The sequence below is a fragment of the Megalobrama amblycephala genome, linkage group LG7, assembly GCF_018812025.1.
Source record: "Megalobrama amblycephala isolate DHTTF-2021 linkage group LG7, ASM1881202v1, whole genome shotgun sequence".
Lineage (NCBI taxonomy): Eukaryota > Metazoa > Chordata > Actinopteri > Cypriniformes > Xenocyprididae > Megalobrama > Megalobrama amblycephala.
In genome coordinates, this window is record NC_063050.1 from 8,523,245 (window position 1) to 8,542,255 (window position 19,011).

General features: G+C 38.3%; 3 protein-coding genes across 3 annotated transcripts in view; all 3 read right to left on the reverse strand.

The window, feature by feature from the left end:
- LOC125271224 (B-cell receptor CD22-like) overlaps window positions 1–19,011 on the reverse strand; it is a 1,156,500-nt gene that overhangs the window by 563,763 nt on the left and 573,726 nt on the right. The window lies entirely within an intron of this gene.
- Window positions 1–19,011, reverse strand: part of LOC125271198 (hemicentin-1-like) — a 987,774-nt gene that overhangs the window by 544,066 nt on the left and 424,697 nt on the right. The window lies entirely within an intron of this gene.
- On the reverse strand, window positions 1,767–18,525 carry LOC125271226. The gene is made up of 10 exons (XM_048195260.1): window positions 18,467–18,525; window positions 10,374–10,562; window positions 7,863–8,051; window positions 7,391–7,702; window positions 6,841–7,155; window positions 6,418–6,744; window positions 5,475–5,558; window positions 2,914–3,015; window positions 2,666–2,709; window positions 1,767–2,570 (listed from the first exon to the last, which is right to left on the reverse strand). Exons 3-10 carry the CDS (start codon window positions 7,900–7,902, stop codon window positions 2,316–2,318), a joined length of 1,479 nt encoding a protein of 492 aa, XP_048051217.1. The 5' UTR covers window positions 7,903–8,051; window positions 10,374–10,562; window positions 18,467–18,525; the 3' UTR covers window positions 1,767–2,315.

Here is a 19,011-nt window from a genome sequence, read left to right on the forward strand (position 1 = left end):
TCTGTGAAATACGCGTTATAGGTTGCACAGAAGAAAGCCGATTTATGACATCTACTGATATAGCGGCAGAGGACTATTATTTTGTTGAACGAACTGAAGATGACGTCACTGGCTCAGATTTGATTGACCAATCGGCTGAAAGGGGCGTGTAATGACCGCCCACATGTGGAAAACGAGTTTTGAAGTCGTGTTTCCGTTTTCTATCCGTGACCCGAAAAAACGAAAATCGAGTCAAAATCTCGTTTTCCCGTTTTTTTAAACAAACGAAAAATCGGGAAACGACTGTTTTCTCGTTTCTGCGTATTTCATTTCAAATTGGAAAACAAACTATCAAAACGTACACGGACCGTACTAGTACAGTCTAATATCGCAACACGAGAAAATCACAAAAGCAGAGCTGGCTTGATTCTGCCTAAGAGGATTTTCACCAGTTTCCAGCAAGAGAGAGAGAATTTGCACTTCATTATCGACATGGTTTAAGTTACTGTTAATGTTCTCACTCAGCTCCAATTTAATTCAACTCACATTTATTTGTACCCTATAGCTCTATAGAGCCATTATTTGAATAATTCAATTTAATATTAAAGTTAGAAATGCATGAATACGATACATTTTTATGTGTTTGGATATATATTCGTTAAACACCCCCATGTTTATTCTGTAATGGTTTGCTCCGTTTTATTATTGGACTGCCTTGGCGCCTTTTGTTTTTGGCGCCCCTTAGTGAGAACGAAAGAAAGACGGAGCTACACAGTTTTTTGACCGGAGTTTATTTTCTTTCTGTTTATTGTACAAGAACATTCAGTAAACTATTGAAATCTGAACGAAGACCCGAGTCAATTCTTTGCCCGAGAACAACGAAGATTATTGCTATTACAAGCTCTTTTCACAGCACATATCATTTGAAAGCAGCTTGACAGAGAATGCATGTCAACATTACAGTTTAGAGTGATCTGTTATCAGAGGTGACTGTGTCCATGTCGTTCCACACCCGTAAGACCTTCGTTCATCTTCAGAACACAAATTAAGATATTTTTGATGAAATCCGAGAGCTATGTGACTCGTGCATAGACAGCAATATAATCAACACTTTCAAGGTCCAGAAAGGTACTAAAGACATCGTCAAAACAGTCATGTGACTGCAGTGGTTCAAACTTAATGTTATGAAGTGATGAAAATACTTTTTGTGTGCAAAAACAAAACAAAAATAATGACTTTATTCAACAATTTCTTCTCTTCTGTGTCATTCTCATGTGCTTTTTACGTTCAGCGCCTCCAGGTTCTACGTCAGAACGGCGGCTTAGTATTGGCTGACACTTATCACATGATCAGCACGACGCAGGAGCCGGCCAATAAGGAGTCGGCGTTCTGGAAGTGCTCTGTCAAACAATGAGAAACTGCCCATGTTACAGGAGAATGTGAGGACGGCTGCGTTCTAGCACAGTTTGTGTTCGCCTGTCACAAGGGACAGGGAGTGACATAGATTATTAAAATCTCAAAGACTAGAAATAGACAGTGACATCTAGTGGACACACGTGCAAACAGCAGCAGTTTCCATGGCAACCAAATAAACACTGCTGATTGATACGGCATAATTTTCAGTTATCATTTAGCTGTGCTGATCTGTTGATTAAATGTCATTTATTAATTTATTTTTAATTTAATACGTTATAATTTGGTAAGAAATGTAAAGAAAGGCTGAAAGTGTGATGAAGTTCTCCTTTAAAAGGAGCTCAGCTGAGTTTTCACAAGAATTACTCAAGATCTTTTTCAGGAACAAAATGTTCATGTTTTATTACATCAGTGGAGAGTCAATGTTCTGAAATAAACATTATTCAGGCTTCACAACAGACACTCACAAAGCTCAGATGTGCTTTTATGTGCATTTCAGCTTTCCATAATCCATTCATATCACATTACAAAACAATATCACAACTATTTTTTTAGGTTATCAGGCTGTTAAAATGAGAACTGAGAAAAAAACAACAGTTGCTGTATTTCCCAAGTTTGTTTATAACATTGAGCACAGCTGCATATTCTGCTTTAATTTCACTTTTGTCTCTGAAATATTCAGTATTTAATTACATCAAACTCTGACCAAAAGTTTGATCATTTTTTTCATTGTCATCTGCAGAACAAAACGCTGTGCTGTAATTTAAACATTCATCAGACTTCATGCCGACAGTCGAATAACTTAAATACAAGGCAAAGAAGCATCACTGAAGACTAACAAAAAAACACCAAACACACAAACTTAACACCAAAGACAAGATGATAAAAACATTCAGCTCATTTATATTCTCTGCTGTGGCTCTTCAAGCAGTGAGATGATTGACAGCAGCGTATTCAGTGTAATCCTGATCATTCCTGAAACTGACACTGTCAGGACAGTCTGATCTCTTATGGAAATTCACCACTGCGTAATTCAGATCCTCAGCAGATGCGATGCGGCACTGAGAGTCACCAGAGACTTTCTCAACTGTAGCGTAAACACAGATAGAGGAATCAGAGGGGCTTGTGGGTAATTGTATGTCTTTAATCTCGTCATAATCACAACCAGTGTTAGAAACCTGAGGAGAGACAGAGAAATGATTTACAGCTCTGAAGATCTTCAGGATGGAAGGCATTAGAGATTAATATCATTTTATACAGTAACTGGACTCACCACTTCATGTTTTCTTGGTCCAGTCTGAGATGACGAATCACCACCTGATAAAAACAAGCATCTTAAATTAATGATGTTATATCACATTTCAACACTGAAGTCTTGTTTAAATGTTTTCACACGTCATCAAATATCTTTTGCTCATGTCTCATTGTAGCCTATAGGTGGCGACAGAAAGTGGGAAAACAGATCAAGAAATCTCAGTATAAAGAGTTTCTGCATATAAAGAAGTTAAGAAGGAGTTTTACCTCGAGACTGATGCTTCTTACAGAGAAACAGTAATAAGAGTCCAGCGATGATCAGAACCAGAAGAACCAGAACCAGAACCAGAGGGAGGATCAGAGAAGAGCCTGAAAACAAGAGAAATAATCTTTGAACATGATCACTTTCAGCTAAATATCAGATCAGATCATGGGAGTAGCTTTACGTTTGGAATAGGATTGACCAGACCATGATACTGGATTTCAAGGATGCCAGGTATCACATTGTACATTCATGCGAACCGTTTAAATAACAATTGTCTTGTCCTGTGCATCAGTTGCTCTTGTATATAACTAAATGTACCAGCCAGTTTGTCATTAAAAACATTTTGAACCATATGTAACAGCAAGTAGTGTGTGTAAAAATGGAATTATTCTTCCCTTAAATCAACATATTTTCCACTATGGAATGCCAAAGCTGCCGAAATAAATAAATAAATACATAAATAAAGAAAGAAATGTAAAAATAATGCATCCCTATGCATAATTGTATTTTTCTACATTTATTTTTTTTTTCTTTTATTTATACATTTTTTTTTATTTCCATGTTTATTTATATAGCCTATGTATTTTTGTCAATATTTGAAGAGATGCAAAAGCCACTAAACACCACCTCCGTCAAAAATGAGATATGATACTGAGTGAATGCTCTCCGCACATTGTATACGTTCATTAAATACTTTCTCTTCAAATCCGCTTAATCCCAGCATCAGCCCATTCAAAATACTGGTTCGTAGGCAGAAACCATTAAACGTCACTTCCCTTTGTCAGCAAAAGTCTCTAAGTCCACAGAACAACCAATCAGAAGACATGAATCAAATCATATGACTTCAAGATGAATGACGGTGGTTAAGCCGGCTTTCAATTGCTGAGCTGAAATTTTTATCATGTTTTGTCCATTGTTACAGTGGCATTGTTACAGAACAAGAAAAAAAAAAGTTTTCGAAGCAGCTATTTGTCATTGACAAATCAGAGATGACTTTATTCATAACCAATAAAACTGCATTTGGCTTTTATGTGATCTAAAACAACATGGAGCAAAATACAAAGCTCACGTTGAAGGACTTTCTAAAACACTGGATGTGGTTTAATGTAGGCCTACTAAGACTGTGATACTGGAGGACAAAATTCAGCACACACCTTATTAATAAAGCATATAGATGAGCAGAAGAGCCCAGAATATGAAAGCAATGAGGTTAATAGGATATCTTCCTCCCATAGAAAACCGTTATGAAGAAAACGTTCAATGCTAAATAAATATAAATGTATGACGTGTATTTTTATGCCCTATAATATAAAACACAGTACAATATAAAAGTAATATAAATGTTTACACTGTAACATGATATTAGAATGTTTAGATCAAATTATGTGTTCTGGTAAACACTGTTACAAAAAACAAAAACTGACATAAAAGCCAAGAGAACTGCCCAACTAAATGAGACACTGACCACCATAATGGCGACCAGACATTTCTGATAAACATCAACATCTAAACCTGTTAATTCTCAAAAAGAACTGCAGATGAATGACAGAAATAAAGTCAGTCTGGTTTATAATAAGAGAGATTTAATGTCTTTTCAGTTGATTTAATCTAAGGTTGTGGCTGAAGTCAGTTGTAGTTTTTGTGTTTCTCTTTTCTTCAGTGATTCTGCTCGTTATCATCAGCTGTCCTCAATAATTGAACAATCATCACTCAATTAATCACTTAAGTATCTAATTAACTCTAACACTGCTTTAACACCCTGCTGGTGGTTCCCACATGAACACAGAGGGGTGTTAATTTAACACTGTGAATTTACTGTGTTGTGTAAGTTGCAAAGGCATGTCCGCACACCTCCTGCATTTTGTTTGGTCACACCATAAGGTGTCACTGTGGCCTCAAAGCTTCACCTTTGCCACTCTGAGCTCGACTGCTATAAAAATACACCCCGCTCATTAGCATACAGAAAAAGAAATGTAGAAATAAATAAATGTGAAAATAAATAAGTGTATAAATATATAAATAAATAAGTAACTAAATAAATAAATAATTAAATAAATAAATTAGGATATAGATAAAAGTGGAAATACATGTATAAATAAATGAATAAATAAATGTGGGAACAATACAATTATACATAAATAAGTAAACAATTACACATTTAAAAATTAAAATATACATTTTCTACATTTCTTTATATATTAATTTTTGCATTAATTTATTTGAGTTTTTTTTAAAATATACATTTCTTTTTACATGTATTCATATATTTATTTATTCATTTATTATTTCCGCAGCTTTGGCATTTCATTATGAACCACTAAAATGCAGATTAAACTCAATAAGCAAATGAGAATGATTTGGTTATTACTGCTATTTATTTTTACATATTAACTATTTAAAATTTAATGACTATTTAAAAACTAACTATTTAAATATAATATTATTTATTTATTTTACAGTTGAAAATATAATTTATTTTAATGTTTAATGTAATGCTATAAGGGGTCAGGCCTCCTCACAAACTACACCCATTGATCAGGTTTGTATTTCAGCACAAGATCACCTGCTGATGAAGATGTTGTTGTTGATGATGACGATGATGATGATGAAGATGATGATGATGATGATGATGTAGTTTCTGGAAAGTCTGTATATAAAACAATGAAACAATGCATTTCAAAATGATTTTTGACACACTTTTCTCATGATACAGACACTTGTTACTGATGTCATTCATACATTCACTACCCAGAATTCATGTTTGCTGACACACAGACACTTAGAAAACGGAATCATAAACTGTTTCTGGAGCTTAAGCCTGTGGTTTCACACTGAATAATACAGTACAGCAGTGTTACTGGATGAACACCATTTACTGCAGTTAACTATAGTACAAGTGTGGTAAAAAGACTCACAGAAGCAGTAAAACCTGCACTTCTACTGTATCCATATGACCACACCTGTACTACAGTTAAAACTGCTGTAATAATGTGTCCAAATTACCACAATAATTCTGCAACACCAAACACTGTAGTGATACTAGATTAACACAGACAACTACACACTAGATGCTTTCAAACTGTGAGATCTCCAGGTCCTGCATTAGAATAGTGCAGTAGAATAAAAAACACGCACACACCCGAAGCAGATTGGGAGTTAGGTGCCTCGCCTGTACTAAGACTTAAACCCTCAATCTTCAGATTACATGTCCGACTCTCTAACCATTAGGCCACAGCTGCCCCATCAGCATCATTGTTCTACACAAAGCTGCACTTTTAATTGCACAGACTGTAATCATGTGACCTGCAGTTTGTTTTTATACTTCCTCTTTTTAACTGCATTTTGTTTTAGACAGACACTTCCTTTTTTAATTGCAGTTTGTGTTTCTGCTTTATTAATCAGAAAGAACATCTAATTCATCTGGAATAAAATCAGCTTCAAACCTCAGTGATTTTAAGCAACATGATAAATAAGATGAACAGCATGTTATAGAAAATCACCTGTACCTGTAACATGGATCAGGACTCGTGTGATGAAGCTCTTGTGTCCTTGATCAGACTGAACTCCACACCAGTATTCTGAATCTTGTTCAGTCACATGACTGATGCTTCCCGTCAGGAGCTGCTCTTCTCTGTCATCATACAGCTGGATCTTTCCCTCAGGACTCCATCTTCTGCTCTCCTTCACAGACGTCTCTTCAGCACAGAGATCAGCTCCAGATCTCCAGCAGAGAAACTTCACATCACTAATGTGGGATTGTGGGTATTTGCAGCTGATGTTCACAGATCCTCCTGCAGCAGCTGATAGACTGATGCTCTTCACACAACAATCATCTGTTTCAGATCCAAATCAAGAGCAGCAATGTTACAATGACCAGATATATTCATGGATTCTGTCAAATAATGCAGAAATGAATGAAAGCGTCTCACCGTCTCTGATGATCAGATTAAACTCAGAGAAGAAACTGTATTCTTCAGAAACTTTGACTATAATATAATATTCTCCAGAGTCGTTCTCATTCAGATCTCTGATAAACACACGTAAGAGACCTGCAGATCTGTCATCCTGAACGGAGAATCGTCTGTCCTGTTTCCATTCTGCTGCTCTGATAGCGATCGTTACAGTAAAACATTGACCTCCAGTTTTACAGATGTTTATCAAAGGACTCGCTTCTTGCTTCTCATATTTGAAGTTTATAATGACGTTTCCTCCTGAATATCCTCTCACTCTCCTGATTGGTTGATCTGTTGAACACAAACTCAGATCATTTGTCATTTTGTTCTCAATATAAACACATATCTGCTCACTTTACTGCAACATTTATGAATGAAGATTATGAGTGTAAATCTTACATCAGATCAAAAGGTTATTAATGGAGTCTTTTATGAGTTTCACAAGTGAACGGCAGTAATTACAGTCAGTGTTGAGTATCGTGATGTTGTGGAGATCATCATGGGTTTGAGGCTCTCAGTTACTCACCTCTTATAACCTTCAGATTCACTTCAGTGTATAAATCTTTTCCAGCTCTTTCAGTTCCACACCAGTACGTGTCAGAATCCAGTTCAGTCAGATCTCTGATGGTCACAATGAAGACTGCTGATCTTGTGTCGTCATACAGAGAGAATCTTCCAGAACGAACCCATTTATATTTCTCATCAGTCCTGATTTGGTCTATGCACCACTGTCCTTTACAAAAATACTTTATATATGTTGCATATCCTTCATAATATTTGCATGTGATCGTGACTCCTCCTCCTGAATATCCCGTCACACTGATGGAGCTCACGACTCCTACAACAAACCAGCATCAAATACACTTTAATATATTTATGAGACTACACAGAAATGAACTTTCTTCAGCAGTCACTAGAACATCATGAAGTGAAGTGAAAGACTCTCCTCATCAAATCTGTGCTGTTTTTAGTGATTTACTCTGAGTTCAGATTCTTACCAGGAATCATCAGCAGAGTGAAAGTCAAGATGATCTTCATTCTTCTCTCTTATTAAATGATCTTCTCTGTTGTCAGTAGATTCAGTTCTTCTGAAGCTCTCGATGTGTGTTCAGATGAGTTTTGAGTGTTTCTTTCCTGGTTACATGTTTAACATGAAGTGCTGAATGTGACGGAGACGCCCACTTCCTCTGAGAGAGAGAGAGAGAGAGAGAGAGAGAGAGAGAGAATTTGAATTTTAAGTTAACCTTTATTATTATAAAAGATTTACTATTATTATAAAAAAATTACAAATGATTTACATAAACAGAAAACTAAAACAATTTTTAAAAAACCAAACAAACAAACAAACAAAAAAACGTTAAAACCAATTTGTCATACAGTGCGCATAATTCTTCATTTAATCCCCATAATTCTATGAACTTTGGTAGAGATTTCACCAACTTATAGTATGCATACTCCACCCTCAAATGAGAAGCTACAAAACCTAAAACCATAGCCACAACAAATGACCAATTTTGCAGTGCCAGATAAAAAAAAAAAATCTTTTGAACAATACTGTGGCCCAAAAATGAACAATTGAAAAGAAAATTCTTCACCCAGTGACAAGAACCAATTACTAAATGAATGAATAAGTTTAACCAAACATGAACACTGTACAAAAAGATTTCCGCCTCAGAACAAAAAGGACATCCCACCACAACATATATATATATATCCATGCCCCTCCACCCATTAATTTAGGACAACTTCATAGTGTGCTCTCAAGTCCTTGAATATCTCTGCAGTTCACTGTTATAAAAAACGGATTGATTTCACCACTTCTTTGGCTCAAATCTCACACATTACTTCTCAGGATCTGTCCCAGCTTATTACACCCAGCCGCTGACAGTCGAGCTCGCATATTTTCAGAAGACAACACTCTTGAAGGTAAAGAGGAGTTCAAAAACAGTGGTTCCTTTAATAACCAAGACCAGCAGGTAGTCACATAGTGACAGTAGTCACATGAATCACATATGATCCTCCTTCATGTTTTATTCGAAAGGAGACTGTAACCAATTTAGCACATGTACGTCTGCAAGATGTTTGTTTAAGATCACTTCATCTGGAAAGCATCTGCTGTGTACAAACAGCTGAAAGACGTCTTTAAGATGTTCGTTTTACATACACTCTAAGTCATAAACATCTTAAAGACAAATTCGAAACATTTATTTGACATCTGACAGGAACATCCTATTGCAGATGAACAAACACTCTAAAAATATGTCTTCCAGTGTAAACATGTACATCAAATAGACGTCTCTGAGATGTATGTGTGCTATCAGGGTACCATCAGGTGATTTTAAAAACACGTAAACCTGTCTCCAAAAAGACATAACATGCTTCAATCCCGGGATTTTACACACCAGACAAATCACTCTGAAGTCTGAACAGACTCACAATCTTGTCAAAGAGCAGTAATTCATGCTCTGATACGTCATCAGAGGTACAGCGACACATTTGAAATCACTAGTTTACTAGATGTATATGTAGCTTTGTGTCAGTCACTTGATTAATAAGATGTTATTCATTCTGGAAATATTCTCATGGCCTTCATTCTCTAGAACATCCTCCACCATCACTCTGTTCTCCGGCACACACCTAAAGCCACTGCACAGAGAAATGGATGGTGTCTCTGTGTGGATCCCCATCCTCCTATCCTCCTATCCTCTTACACTACTCACACTTTTCTCACAAAAATTGTATCAATACCAAACCATGCCAAAGAAAAAGAAAGAAAGAGAGAGAGAGAGAGAGAGAGAGAGAGAAAATGGTGAACATTCACAGCTTCACTCTTGCCCAACACTGCTCTCACCCACAACCTCCCAGCCTGCATGTGTGTATTAATAAAGAGGGAAGTCAAACTATTTCTTCACACTGGCTTCACATGAACACACAGACGCAGAACAAACGTGTGCAGATAAAACTCATGTTATTTTACAGAGATTGTCACAGATTAATTCTGTTATTTAAAAGGCTTAGTTTTATGTTTTTCCAGAACTGTAACATTTAATGTTTTAACAGATTGAAGCTTTTTTTCAGTGTATCACATTCATTTTAAAGATACTGATGTTGAAAACAGCAGCGGTTCCCATAGTAACTGTATAAACAGTGCAGACTGATTAAATTAGCTCTTAAATGATGTCATCTCCTTTAGCTGTGCAATGATACATCAGTTATAGATTTATTGTATTTCTAGATTTACTGATTTATATGTGATCTTTTCCACCAGTGTGAAAGAAAGAAAGAAAGAAAGAAAGAAAGAAAGAAAGAAAGAAAGAAAGAAAGAAAGAAAGAAAGAAAGAAAGAAAGAAAGAAAGAAACCAAGCATTAAAAACACTAATATATTCATAAGACTGAACAGAAATGAACTTTCAAATATCTTTTAAGTTTTTCGAAGTCAGTATAACATCATGAAGTGAAGTGAAAGACTCTCCTGTTTTTAGTGATTTACTCTGAGTTCAGATTCTTACCAGGAATCATCAGCAGAGTGAAAGTCAAGATGATCTTCATTCTTCTCTCTTATTAAATGATCTTCTCTGTTGTCAGTAGATTCAGTTCTTCTGAAGCTCTCGATGTGTGTTCAGATGAGTTTTGAGTGTTTCTTTCCTGGTTACATGTTTAACATGAAGTGCTGAATGTGACGGAGACGCCCACTTCCTCTGAGAGAGAGAGTTAATAAAGAGGGAAGTGAGACAGTGACATCTGATGGACACAAACGCAAACAGCAGTGGTTCACATGGTCACCTTATAGATGACCATTTCTAACTGATTAACATGGTAAATATTTAACATTAATATGGTAAACATTTACATTTTGATAATCATCTAAACATTAAAATGGAAACTAATTTAAGACTAATCAAGATAACTATCCCTATCCCAACTACGCCATAATACTTAGTGCCTGTCTGTTTTCCTAAGATGAGAACACAGCAGACCCCGGAGTGGAGCCCAAGTCGAGGTTATAAAACCTGATGAACGTATGCTGAGAGGACCACCCAGCCGCATCACATATCTCATGGAGGGGGACCCCCGAGATTAAAGCCTTTGAGGCAGCCATACCCCTGGTAGAATGGGCCCGGACAGCCTTCTCCTTTGGCTCATAAGCAATTGAGCAACCACTTGCTCGTTCTCTGCTTAGACGCAGGGTCTCCTTTCTTTGGAGACCCGTAACAGACAAACAGTTGTTCAGATTTACACCACAGGGCAGCTCTGTGGACATAAGTGTCTAGCGCCCTGACTAGGCAAAGCAGATTAAGTCTTTTCTGATCCGGACTGGAAAATGGAGGAGGACAAAAGGCCTGCAGTACAATCAGCCCTGGGACGTTGGTGGGGACCTTAGGTACATAACCAGGTCTAGGATGAAGAAAAGCCTTGACCATACCAGGCACAAATTCCAAACATGAGGGAGCAACCGAAAGTGCTTGAAGATCTCCAATTCTTTTTAGAGATGAAATAGCCAACAGGAAAATAGTTTTTAGAGTGAGGAATTTCTCAGAAACCTCCTCTAACGGTTCAAAGGGAGCAGAAGCTAACCCTTCCAACACAATCGCCAAGTCCCAGGCCGGAGTTCTTGTAAGAAGTGAAGGCCACAGAGAAAGCCACAAAGAAAGCGTATGACCAGGGGGTCTCTTCCACATTTATTCATTTGGTAGACGCTTTTATCCAAAGCGACTTACAAGTGAGGAATACAACAAGTGAGTCGTCATGACGAGGCAAATAGACAAGAAGTGCTCTCAATACAAGTTTTAGACATTGCTCAGAGTATCATAAGCTACAATAGAGAGGAAGTGAAAGGATAGGTATAAGATTTTTTTTTTTTAAGATGAGGTTAAATGCTCATGAAAGAGATGAGTTTTCAGCTGTCTTTTGAATATTACCAGGGATTCTGCATTCCGGATGAAGGCAGGAAGATCGTTCCACCAGCAAGGGACAGAGAATGAGAATGTTCTGGAAAGTGATTTTGTGCCTTTGACGGTACCACAAGCCTTTGCTCCTTTAATGAGCGTAGGTTTCTGGTAGGAGTGTAGACTCGTAAGAGTGAGTGGAAGTAGGAGGGTGCTGAGCCTGTGGTAGATCTATAAGCAAGCGTCAACGCCTTGAATTTGATGCGAGCAGCAAGTGTTAGCCAGTGCAGGGAGAAAGAGAGGCGTGACGTGGGCTCTTTTGGGCTTGTTAAAGACGAGACGTGCTGCAGCGTTCTGGATCATTTGTAGAGGCTTGATTGTGCATGATGGCAGTCCAGCCAGAAGAGCATTGCAGTAATCAAGCCTAGAAATGACCAGAGCCTGGACCAGAAGTTGTGTTGCATGTTCTGTTAGAAAGGGCCTGATTTTCCTGATGTTGTATAGTGCAAATCTGCATGACCGAGCTGTCTTTGCAATGTGGTCTTTGAATGTCAGTTGGTCATCAAGGATTACTCCAAGATTTCTGGCCGAATTTGATGGAGTAATTGAGGATGTGCCTAGCTGGATGCTGAAGTCATGATTTAGAGTCGGATTGGCAGGGAAGATGAGAAGCTCAGTCTTAGCCAGGCTGAGCTGTGGATGATGTTCTTTCATCCATGCCGAGATGCCCGCCAGACAGCTTGAGATTCGTGCAGCTACTGTGGGATCATGTGGTTGGAATGAAAGGAAGAGTTGTGTGTCATCAGCACAGCAATGGTAGGAGAAACCATGTGCCTGAATGATGGGACCAAGTGATGTAGTGTAAATGGAGAAGAGGAGGGGTCCAAGAACTGAACCCTGAGGAACACCCGTGGTCAGTTGATGAGCTTTGGATACCTTCCCTCTCCAGGCAACCCTGAAAGACCTTCCTGTGAGATAGGATTCAAACCAGAGAAGCGGAGTACCTGTGATGCCCAGTGATGAGAGGGTGGACAGGAGGATCTGATGATTCACCGTGTCAAAGGCAGCAGATAGATTGAGCAGAATGAGAACTGATGATTTGGAATTAGCTTTTGCAATCCTCAAGGATTCAGTGACCGACAGCAGTGCAGTCTCAGTCGAGTGGCCACTCTTGAAACCAGATTGATTGACATCCAATTGGTTGCTATGTGAGAGAAAAGATGACACCTGGTTGAAAACAACTCATTCAAGTGTTTTTCCTATGAATGGTAGGATAGAAACAGGTCTGTAGTTGTCTACAAGAGACGTGTTTAATGTGGGTTTTTTAAGCAGTGGGGTTACCCGAGCCTGCTTGAATGTGTTAGGGAAAGTGCCAGTGTGGAGAGATGTGTTGATAATGTGTGTCAGTGCTGGTAAAAGTGTGGGAGCGATGGCTTGTAGAAGGTGTGAGGGGATGGGATCTAGAGGGCAGGTGGTGGGATGACTGGAGAGGAGAAGTTTGGATACTTCTGTCTCAGTGAGGGGGGAGAATGAAGAGAGGAGGTGTGTGACTGTGTGTTAGGTTGGTCTGAGTTCCTGTGTGTGTGGAGCGGAGAACTGACTGCTGATGGTAGGTGTTTTGTCAGTGAAAAATTTAGCAAAATTATCAGCAGTTAGAGATGAGGTGGGTGGTGGTGGAGGGGGGCAGAGGAGAGAGTTGAATGTTTTGGAAAGTGTGCGTGTGTTTGAAGCGCTGTTGATTTTGTTGTGGAAATAGGAAGATTTAGCAGCATGCATTCAGCAGAAAAGGATGAAAGCAGAGACTGATAGCTACTTAGGTCAGATTGGTCTTTTGATTTGTGCTACTTCCTCTCTGCAGCCCTGAGTTTGGTCCGGTGTTCACGAAGAACAGGGATTAGAGGGAGTGGCACGTGCAGGCCTGGATGACAGAGGACAGATACTATCTAGAGATGAAGTTAAGGTGGAACATAAAGTGTCTGTTGCTGTATTCACATCCAAAAATGAGAATTGTGAGGGTGAGGGAAGGGAGGATGACGTGACAGAGGAAAGATGAGAAGAAGAAAGAGAGCGCAGGTTTCGTCTGAAGGTAACTGATTGGTTGGTGGGGAACAAATGGGGAGTTGAAGATTAAAAGTAATGAAGAAATGATCAGAAAAGTGCTGAGGTTTTACCAGAATGTTGTCAGTATGGAATATGTTATTAATAAATAATATATATATATATAAAAGGGTCTGAATGCTTAGGACCATGTGATATTTCAGTTTTCTTTTTTAATAAATCTGCAAAAATGTCAACAATTCTGTGTTTTTCTGTCAATATGGGGTGCTGTGTGTACATTAATGAGGAAAAAAATGAACTTAAATGGCTGCAATATAACAAAGAGTACAACATTTAAGGGGGTCTGAATACTTTCTGTACCCACTGTATATATCAGTGGCGTGCAGTGGTGTTCTGAAATGAGGAGGCACATTTTATATTTATTTATGAATCGATGTAAATTCATGCATTACTCTTAAAGTTGACACATCTTCCTTGTTAAATGAACATTACTTTACATCAAAAAAAGAGAGAAAAAAAAGAGAAAGAAACCAAATACAATTCCATTTTGTAATTTTACATTAACAGTGTAATGTACTATTTATCAAACAATCTCAATCTCATCAAGTTAGTGTTTTAAGCATTTCTACAGTCATTCCAGAATAATAACTAAAGGCAATAATAATTTAAACAATATATTTTGTATATTGATGTTTTTCTTTTTGGTTGTCATCTTAGGCTATTTTGGATCATCATTCATCCTCCATAAACACGTCTGTCACAGACACAAATTGTATTTTTAATTTCGCCAAGCTGATTGCACAAAACCTTGCAGTCATCACGATTTCAGTCCATTTCAAGTTTGATTTTGACGTGACATAAAGCGGTGATATCTAACTGGGTGATCTGTTTACTTACTTTTCAATTAGTCTTCCGATTGACGCCATCATTTGTTCATTCAAACTGACACACAGAACGCGCATGTCAACAAGAGGCGGGATTTATCGCACAAACCAATCATATCCAATCATAACCAATTACATCCAATCATAGCGGGATGGAGGCGCTGCCTCTTCTCACGTGACTTTCCCCTATTCATTCTCAATTACCCCTACAAATTCTATGGTTTCCTATGAGAGCAAAGGGAGATGAAAGGGAACTCACCATCTCTTCATTTTTCCAGCGTATGTTTGACTCTTTTACTGCTTCAGTGAATCTGGTCTCCACAGAGACACACATGAAACACATCAGATTAAACCTGCTGGAAACCACAAACCACCAAAGAGAGACACAAAACTGAAACTGAAGTGTTGATGTCTGGAGGACTGAAGCAGCTCCATCTAGTGTTCAGATGATGTTCAGCACCATGGAGAGCAACTGATCACATGACTGAGATTCATCGCCACACACATTCAGAGTCTGTCCTGAAGATCTCCTGTTCTCATAGACATGAAATTACACTTGTGAAACATCTTATAACACTGAATAACGGTCCACTTTATTGTTGTGATGAACAATTATCTTTACACAAATACACACATTTTAAGTATATTAAGCAAGTTACATCACATGAGCAGGAACAATAATTATTGAGTAAATAACAAATGGGTGAGATCTAACATAAATCTGCTGTAATCACTGACTCATAACTGCATATAATGACTCTGATCCTGATCAACACTGAAGATGAACATCATCAGGACCGTCTGTGTCATTCAGTACAGGATGATGGAGCGTGAACTTATGCACTTTAAATGTTAGCGTAAACTGTATTAGTACTATCAGAGGGGATTGTGGGTAATTGTGGAGTAGCATAAATAGTTCTAGTTTCAGAGGGGTTTGTGAGTAACTGATTATTGCACTGTTTATGCCACTTCACAGCAGGGTTTGTGGGTAATTGGGCAGTATCATAAACAGTGCTACAAGAATCAGAGGGTTTTATGGGTAACTGGGTGGTTTTGCAGTCAGTGTGAAGTCTGGTGTCTTTAATCTCCTCATACAGCGTTTGATGAACCTGAGAATGGGAAATTATTCACAGCTTTTGATTAAAGTCATTCATTCAAACACAATCTGATCAACAATGTGACTTTACAAACCGCTTCACTGTTTTCTGTTCCAGGTTCAGATATTTCAGAGGCTAAATCAGGGTCTGTAAAATATAAATATACTACATTAAATATAGTAATAATGATAATAATAAGTGACATTTAATAATAGTATATAATGTTTCAGTGACACTCAAGATATCAGACTTGCACGTGTTTCTCAGTGCACTGACTAGTTGTGACCAGCAGGGGGAAGCATCATCCTTCTATTAACTCATTTCAAAGACAACAATGTGAATCACTGACAAACTTCAGACATTATCAGAGGCTGATCTCCATCTTGGTGGACCCACAGATGATCTTGGCAAGAGCAGCCGGTATTCTAAAGCCTGCGCCTTAAATCTGTCTACTGCAGCGCTGCCTGTTTCTGAGGCTGTGCCGTTCTCCTCAGTGCTGCCTGTAATACCCGTGGCCATTTGTGTTTAGGCCAAACTCTGCTCTTCAGCCCATGAGTCTGCTCCAGAGCCCACTCCTGCCCCTGAGTTTCCTGTCTCCCCTGGTGCGACTACAGAGGTTGTCCCTGAGGTTCCTGTCTGCCCTGACATGACCGCAGTTGTTTCTGAACTGCCTGTCTGCACTCATATGACCACAGAGGTCACCCCTGAACATCCTATTCTCCTGGATCACTCTTGAACTCCCTGCCAGCCCTGCTTTGGCCAAGGAGGCAGATTTTAAATCCCCCACTCTGTTTGGATTTTGGGGCCAACCTATCTGAGCTCTCTGTTAAAGTTCAGCCAGCCTCGCCAGATCCACAGTGGTGGTCTCTAGACCTTTCTGCACAGCTGTGATTGTCTTCTGGTCCACTGTGGAGGTCTTCAAACCCATCTGTGCTGCTGTTGTGGTCTTCTGCTCCACCATGGGGATCTTCAGTCCCGTCAGCGCCGCCCTGGCTGCCTTTCTAGCCTGTGTCCCATCGCCCCAGCTGCCTGCTCAGCCTGCTCCATCCTGGCTTCCCAATCTGCCACAGTCTCCTGTCCTTCTCCCACAACATGGGCCAGCCCCTCTATCCCTCCCACTGTTCCACCTCCTCTCCTCCTCTCTAATGGTCTCATTTATCAGTTTTGCCTGGATGTTTCTAACACAAATGTTCTAACATAAATTCTTGGTTATTTGAACATTCAGAGAACATTTTATCTTTTTTTAAATCACATGGGAATATTACTTCTGAACGTTCTCGGAACATTCTGAAACAAGTAGTAACATTTTTAAAATGTTAGTTGAACGTCCTAACTAAAGCATTTCAGAAAAAAACTCCATGAAGGATGAATAAATAGCAATTTTGTTCCAACATTTTAAGAAAATTTTTAAAAACCAGATAACTTTGAACAAATGTTTTATTAATGTTTCTGGAAGAACGTTTGTTCAGAACTTTGCAAGAACCTTGTCAGAATGTTCGCAGAAGTTCTAAGAACAACATTAGCTATTTTACCTTGAGTCTGACGCTTATAAAGAGTCACCGTGCATGATACGAATCCAGTGATGAGCAGAAGCAGAATCACAGAAACACCAATGATCAGAGACAAACCTGAGAAAAGAGATGAAAACAATGAGAATCTGATTCTCTCTAATGTCTGCAGGCAAATGTATTTAAATGAATGAACTGTTCATCACCAGAATACCATTCGAGATAGATGGAGGAGCTGATGTGAAACCACCAGATGTTGATGATGGCTGGGAACTTAATGAAACAAGTGTAGTTTGGATCAATGATGGTGATGATGAAGTTGACAAGGATGGTGGAAGTGTGTTTTGTTCTTAAAACAGAAAAAGGCATGGCTGTGACAAACAACTCTTTCAAACTTTAAACACCTTCAAAACTCCATTAAGTTTCCTTTTTGTAAATGGCAAATTTTGCTCATCAACCTTGATTTTTATAAAACCTTCAGTTTATTGAGAACTCATTTTGATACAGAGGATTATATGAGACTGAAAATGAATATACATCTGCATTTCTCACCTGTTATAATGTGATAAAAATTGGTTTCTTTAGGAATATCAACTGCACAATAGTAATCTTAAAACAAGGAAATATATCTGCCAATGGGGTAAGTAAAAATCAATTTCACTTGGAATGAAAACTATTTTTACAAATGAATATTAAATTGCCAAAAATATGACAGCATTGCTGATGGTCAAGTTCAAAATACATCTGCCTTTCTTACCTGTTATAATGTTCAGATTCACTTCAGTGTAGAAATCTATTTCTTTAGGAATATCAACTGCACAGTAGTACGTGTCAGAATCCAGTTCAGTCAGATCTCTGATGGTCACAGTGAAGACTGCTGATCGTTTGTCGTCATACAGAGAGAATCTTCCAGCATCAAACCATTTATCTTCAATATCAGTCTTGATGAGGTCAGAACATACTAGCCACTGTCTTTTACAAAAATACTTTGCATTTCTTCTATATCCTTTATCATACGTGCATTTGATCATGACTTCAGACCCTGAATATCCCGTCACACTGATGGAGCTCACGACAACTACAACAAACCAGCATCAAATACACTTTAATACATTTACTATGAGGCTTAAGCATTCAAGCTGCTTTCAAATGTTTCATCAGATTCTTACCAGGAATCATCAGCAGAGTGAAAGTCAAGATGATCTTCATTCTTCTCTCTTATTAAATGATCCTCTCTTGTAACAGTAGATTCAGTTCTTCTAAAGCTCTCTGTGTGTTTCAGGGTTTCCTGGTAGTGTTTTCGTCATGAATGTGATGAGATGCAGACTTCCTCTTCCTTTGTCTTCTGCTGCTGTGCGGTATGTGACACAGGTACAACTTAAACTGAAACAGAGAGAGAGAGATCATGGAAAAAGTGCATCATCATCATAAAAACAAACTAGAAGAAAGCATAACACAGAACTGCTGATACATAAAGAGTTTAGTTGATGAAGATGAGCATATTTATCACACTGCAAGACTGTAATCATTAGTCATGAGTTCCTCTTTATTACACTCCCAACTTTTGAATGAAAAATAAAATATAATAATATGAAGTAAACACACTTCTCACTCTTTCACTTTACTTCCCATCTCTCGTGTTCAAAGAAAACGTACATACAAATGAAGAAACACCAGCAATTTATCAAGAGCCAATAACAGCTAAAGCAGAAGT